Genomic DNA, 6,992 nt, shown 5'->3' with positions numbered 1-6,992 from the left:
AGTACAGGAAAACAAGAAACTTGTCTTCCTATTTATGTTCCGATTCATGTTCAAAATATAACATTTCATTTTAATAGGTTATTTCTCGATCATAAATTGATAAGACAGATTGACGGACATGAACCAATTGCTTAACTCCACTTTTCGTTTTGCATGTGCAGGGCAATTTGACTATCATGTACATAAGAAGCATTGATGTGGAAACAGAAACTGTCATACTTTGGTTGGACACATCATGCGTGCAGAAAACGAAAGTCTGGAGAAGTCAATCACGCTGGGTATGGTTGATGGAAGAAGAATAATAATAAGAAAAAGAGGTAGACCTTGTATGTGCTGGATAGATGGGGTAAAAGCTGCAACCAAGTTGTCTTTGCTCGAACTTCAGGAAGCAGTGCAGGGTAGGGATGTTTGGAGAAATCTGATCATGAATTCCACCAGAAGTCAGACATGACTTGATGGAAATATATATATATATATATATATATATATATATATATATATATATATATATCCATCCATTAGGACCATACTCTGTGCAGAGCGTTGGTGCCGCCGAAGCAGTCTCCTTGGCTATTGGGAACAATCCTGGACGGGTCGCCACTCCGACACAGTATACCAGCAGGCTGGCACTCATTTTGCCGACCTCGGAAGGATGACAGGCAGAGTCAACCCCACCTGGTGTTAATTCAACAGCTGAGCGGGATTTGAACTCAGGACCCCAGGATCCCAAGCCCACTACCCTAACCATTAAGCCAACACCAGGCATATATATATATATATATATATATATATATATATATATATATATATATATATATATATATATATATATATATATATATATATATATATATATACATACACTTTTCAGACATTAAATATCAGACATGGTTTAGAAAGTAAGACACGTGATACAGTATATTGTTTTATGTGTTTATATTACAATACAGATAGCAATTGAACAAAACCCTTTCCCTTAACACTGCTCACGTGGCAAGCTTACCAACAAATAAGGAAGCAAAAAGCTAGGAAGGGACTCGTGCCATGAGCTGACATCATCAATTTGATTTCTTCCTTTAAACTTTCTTCAGCAGATTTTTGAAGAAGTACTTTCTAAAATGCAATGAGTAACAACTGAAAAGATAGAATGAGCACACAGCAATGGGAATAAAACTTAATTTTGAAAACTCTCAACATAGCCAAATGCATGAAGCAAGACATTTTTAGCCGCATCGCGTTGCGAACGCTGGCTCTAAGAGAGCTCCGCGTTGTTCTTCTTCTTCTTATTGTTCTTCTTCTTCTTCTGGTGAAGACAAAACCTTTATGACGTGGCTCCTGGACACATTTGTCCTTGTTCACCTAAAGCATCACACAGTGCCTCTCCACAAGATAACTATTAATTTTCAGTCAAAATTTACATATTTTATTGGGATGTAGCAAAACAAGCTCAAATGAGGTAAGATCCTCATCCTCTTAATGACGACGTCATAAAAACGAATGTGACGTCATTGTGATGTATCAGGTTTGCGATAAATTATCTGTGCCAATGCCCAGCTTGATTCCCGCAAACAAAATTCAAACAGCTTGCCTAGTTTCGGAGATAATGGTATAGGCGATTTCCATTAGCGGTGATATTATGACGTCAACTTTTTTTCTAGGAAGAATTTCCAAAATCTGAGATGGTTACTGCCTGCGTGTGAGCTTTCTGCATATACATGGCAAGTTTCACGAACATCTGATGAAAACTCTGGGTTGTAAAACAAAAAATAGGAATGACGTCATAAAAATTGATATGATGTCATAGTGATGTATCATATGTGCGGTAATTAATCTCTGCTAATGCCCTGTTCGATTCCCGCAAACAGAATTCAAAAAGCTTGCCTAGTTTCGGAGATAATTTTTTGGCGATTTCCATTAGCGGAGATATTTTGACGTCATAACTTTTTTTTCTAGGAGGAATTTTCAAAATCGGAGATGGTTACTGTCTGCGCAGGGAATTTCTACATATACATGCCAAGTTTCAGGAAGTTTCGATGAAAACTGTAGGCTGTGAAACAAAAAAAGTCCACAAGAAGAAGATGAAGAACAACAACGTGAGTTAGACTTAGAGATTCTCCACGAGGATCTAAAAAAATGCTGAAAGTTTCCATCAAATCATTCCGAGTGAGACAAAGACAATCGCTTCAATCTTTGATAACAGGCTACGTCATGTCCCATTGCAGTGGAAAGTGGCACTGAAATTTCCAGGTTACTCAGCTCACCTGGTGGCTCAGAAAACACAGTGGCTAATCCACCTTGTTAACTGAACTCAAATGGTACCAAATCCAACAACTCAACTGGTGGTTAATCCAACATCGTGGCTAATTATACTTGGTGCTTATTCTAACATGGTAGCTCAGCAAACCTGGTGGCTCAGCTAATCTGTTGACCAATCCAACCTGTTCACTTAGCTAACCTGGCAGTTAATATAACTTGGTGGCTCAGCTAATCTGGTGCCTCGTCTAACCTGGTGGCTAATCCAACCTGGTAGCTCAGCTAACTAGGTGGTTCATATTACTTGGTGGCTAATCCAACCTGGTGGCTAATCCAACCTGTATATTACATCTGAAACCAAAACACTTGAAGATTCATTGCAGCTTTAACCCACCAACATATTCACTTTAAGTAAAGGTTCACTGTTGCATAATCATTTTAAGATGTATGACAAATCGGTTGTGGATGTGCTTTCTCCCAGGAAAACCTACAAAAACACCACATCTCTACACAACTGTCAAGTACCCTTAACGTGAGCAAAAGCAGAGAACACCTGAGACGAGGTTCCGTAATTATCTCGATACTGTAAGGATGATATATTCAGAGTCAGAGGTATATATATATTCAGAATCAGTAAGGATGTAACAAACCTTACTGCGGTTCACAAGGTAAAACGTGTGCTCTTTGTTGGTGTGAAGATATAATAAATTATCCAATACAGTGAATATTTAATATGAGTACGTTTCACAGTTTTCTTTTTCTCTAGTGTATGTATTTAACTAATCATCAAAATATATAGATTATATTAATGAAGCTTTAAACCAAAAGGTATATAAGCTAAGTATGGTTAATATGTAGATTATTTGCAGGTGTGAATATAACAATAATATCGAATTGATTTACGGCATAATGCTACGTTTCCTAGGAAAACCTCTCACTGGAAATGCTGATTTGCACAAAGTCGGCTGTTGTTCCAAGAACAAAACACTCGCGGGTAATTCATGGGACACCGTGGCAGCGGTCAGTCCGTTTTCCTACCTGTGAACTACCGTTGCGCAGGTGTGCTGGTCCTTCCGTTCACCATTTTCACTTTCCATTGCTAACAGGAAAATAACCCCAAGAAACCTCGAATGTAATCGCCGAGACTAATTATCTGCAATAATTGTTCTTCAAAGGCCTTCCAGCTAAGTTAGTGGTGCATGGAGGCTGGAGCTCTTTGGAGACCAAAGTTGGACTCGAACCTATACGCGAGGATCATAAATGCAAGACCTCACCCTATGGGGCGTGCGTGACCCAGCAGCCCTTCAGCACGAAGCAAACCCCCCTATTTATTAACGGGTGACAACGCACCTTGTTAAAATATTCAATAAATAGTGTTGAAAAGCTTCTCAAAAATACTTTTGCATCGTTCAAGTATCATGCTCACAACCATAGCGATCGCCTGCATTATTTTACCGACTCGAACAGTCTGCTGAGTAGATAGCTCGCTCTGCTCCATGGAACCAAGACTTCCTCTACGATTCATTTACCATGGGCTGGCTTCTATTATCTCACATTGGTTGCTTACGCCTGCAAAAGGCCACCCATAACAGGCATCTGTTATGGGTGGCATTTGTTATGGCCACCAATCTTGCAGCAGCAAAAGGCCACCCATAACCCATGTGTGCTGTTTAAACCAACTAAGGCATGGGTTGATCATCCTTCAGCCTGCAACATCACAAAGGCCGTCAGCTGGTCGCAGGTCGAGCTCTGCACTACGAAAGGTGTGGAAGAACAAGAGATGGAAATGGCAGAGAGTGTCGGCTCAGACGATGTCATCAAAGTTGTTGGCCATCCGTGAGTGCTGGCGCACCCGCCACAGCTTGTACAGGCGGAGGTTAAAATACGTCTCGATCATCTTCTTGCCTGTAAAAACAAGCAAACAGTTCTACTGTGGCCATACATTCAACAAAGGTCATGCAACAGGGGAGCGTGCATTACACATCTGGACACTCAATGTTGGTGGAAGGGAGTCGTATATGCAGTGCCCTCCAACTTGTGCCCCAGGCAAAATGCCACTTTAATGAGCAAATGGGACGAGAGAAAGAGAGAAAGAGAGAAAGAGAGAAAGAGAGAAAGAGAGAAAGAGAGAAAGAGAGAAAGAGAGAGAAAGAGAGAAAGAGAGAAAGAGAGAAAGAGAGAAAGAGAGAGAAAGAGAGAGAGAGAGAGAGAGAGAGAGAGACAGAGAGACAGAGAGACAGAGAGAGAGAGAGAGAGAGAGAGAGAGAGAGAGAGAGAGAGAGGGGTGGGTGTGTGTGTGTGTGTGTGTGTGTGTGTGTGTGTGTGTGTGTGTGTGTGTGTGTGTGTGTGTGTGTGTGTGTGTGTGTGTGTGATTCAGTTCACACCAAATTATGAGATGCTTTATTACTATTATGAGATAAATGAGATGCTTTTCCATTTCACATTGTGACAATAAGAAAAAAACACACACACATGTAGAGATAGCAGGCAACAGCAACTTGCACGCACGCACGCGCACACACACACACACACACACACACACACACACACACACACACACACACACACACACACACACACACACACACACACACACACACACACACACACACACACACTCATATGGAGGTGGATACTTTGAGACGTGGTAGTTCTACTTTTCACCTCCTGAAACCCACCCACATGTGCAGATAGCAGACAGCAACTTGCACATACACACACATGTGTGCACACACACAAACACACACTCATCCAGAGGTGGATACTTTGAGACCTGAGAGGGCTCCATTACACTTTCTGAAACCCCTATATGGAGATAACAACCAACAACCAAAACCAATAACACACACACACACCAGTGCCAAATGCCATTGTGGTAATACAGTCTCTATAAATACACACACACACCAAGTAAATATAAACTACAAACACAAAGATTTACCTTGAAACCGCGTTCTTTGAAAGAGGATTTAAAGTGGGTAATTGGTGAAATTCAATTGTAAAATGTATCAAGCCACAGAACACAAAATGTCGATCTAATGGGGGTTTGCTGGCGGACCTTGAGCGCCCTGTGGGAATATGGGGGGGGCACAGAGCAAATGGGACAAGTGTGTGTGTGTATGTATCACAGACAGAGTGGGGGGGGGGGGCGAGACCGGAAAAGAGACGGCAGAAGACAGAAAGACCACCGACCTGGTTGCTGTGAGAGAGTGAGAGACCCAAAGGCTCAGCCTCACCACGGGAGAAGCCAAAGATCCTAAATGCCTTGGTTTCCACAGCGTGAAGCTGAGAAAGGTGAGAGGCAGGAGCACCAGCCCAGAGGAGAGAGCTGTACTCCATCAGGCCGCAGATGAAAGCTTTGGATGTGGCCAGGAGCTCAGGTGGACCGAGGAAGGACTTTGCACGATGGGAGGATTCTCAGTCGGCGACTGGCTTTGGAGGATAGGTTGGAAATGTGGCTTTTCCAGGAAAGATCATGGCACATGGTGAGACCCAGAAGCTTGAATGAAAGGATTTATTCAAGAGAATTGTTGCGAAAGTAGATGGGGGGTGGGGGGGGGGTTCAAACGGTTCTTTTGGAGAGACATAGTGAGAGTGTGAGATTTGTCCAGATTAAAAGACATGTTCCACGTGTTGGACCAGTTTGTAGTTTTACCCAGATCTGCAGTGAGCGAAGAAGCTGCTGCATGCCGGACTGAAGGATGACCGATGGTACGGCAGAGGGTGGAGTCATCAGCAAAGAGATAAAGAGGATTTTCCAGAGAGTCGGAGAGATCATTGATGAAAACCAGAAAAATAACAGGGCCCAGAACGCTACCTTGAGGAACTCCAGCCTGGACAGGAAGAGGGGATGAAAGAACTCCATTTCGGGCCACACGTTGACTGCGACAGGAGAGGAAGTCTGCGAGCCATGAGTAGAGATGGCCTTGGATACCATGGGAAGAGAGTTTGGTGAGCAGGGCAGGGTGCCAGACCGTGTCAAAAGCACGTGATATGTCTCGGGATACGGCTCCGATTTCATATCCGGCATTGAGGACCTCCATCCATTGTTGGGAGAGCAGAAGCCGCATATCCAGGGTAGAGTGATCTGGTCTGAAACCAAACTGATGATCTGAAATCAGGCCATTGGAGAAGAGGAAGGATTCAATGTCTGAAGCGATGATGAACTCTGAACCTGAAGAACTGAATTCTTCTTCAACCACATAGCACAATATCTCAAAAGGTGATGGACGGATTCAGATGAAACTTAGTATCCCGGCTGGGTGTAGGCAAAGGAAGAATTGATTCGATTTTGGTGAAGATCCGGATACTATAATTTTTTAGGTGACACTTCTCCTTTGAGAGATAAGGCCAAAACGATATGTAGCATGATATCTCAAAAAGTTACAGACGGGTTTTGACGAAACTTGGTGGACGGGTTGGGTGTGTGACTTCGACTAATTGATTCGATTTTGGTGAAGATCCAGATCTGTATCCAAGTATTTTTTAAAGTGATTCTTACCATTGAGAGATGGCCCCCCCAAAAAACGTTATACTGCATCGCATGATATTTCGAAATGTAGACATATTATTATAAAACTTGGTGGATGAGTTGGGTATGTGACAAGAACAAGCTGATTCGATTTTGGTTAAGGTCTGGAGGCAGATCCGGCATATCAGTGGTATATAAAACGTAAACTGTTCAGCCTGGTGGAGGTATGCACTCTTCAATGCCGTTCTAGTTTGTTTATTTGTTTATA

At 42.5% G+C, this 6,992-nt stretch overlaps 1 protein-coding gene across 1 annotated transcript in view; it reads right to left on the bottom strand.

The window, feature by feature from the left end:
* Positions 1 to 921: 921 nt before the first annotated feature.
* The window catches only part of NSMF (NMDA receptor synaptonuclear signaling and neuronal migration factor), an 84,420-nt gene continuing 78,349 nt past the window's right edge, over positions 922 to 6,992 (bottom strand). The window contains exon 15 of the mRNA XM_085882292.1: positions 922 to 4,158. Within this exon, the coding sequence (XP_085738418.1) occupies positions 4,058 to 4,158 (101 nt within the window). The 3' untranslated portion in view covers positions 922 to 4,057. The remainder of the gene's footprint in view (positions 4,159 to 6,992) is intronic.

Source organism: Eptatretus burgeri, chromosome 5 (assembly GCF_056783735.1).
Source record: "Eptatretus burgeri isolate ZD-2024b chromosome 5, Ebu_testis_v1, whole genome shotgun sequence".
NCBI lineage: Eukaryota > Metazoa > Chordata > Myxini > Myxiniformes > Myxinidae > Eptatretus > Eptatretus burgeri.
Note: the sequence above shows the minus strand (reverse complement) of the source record. Positions and strands in the feature narration are given on the sequence as shown.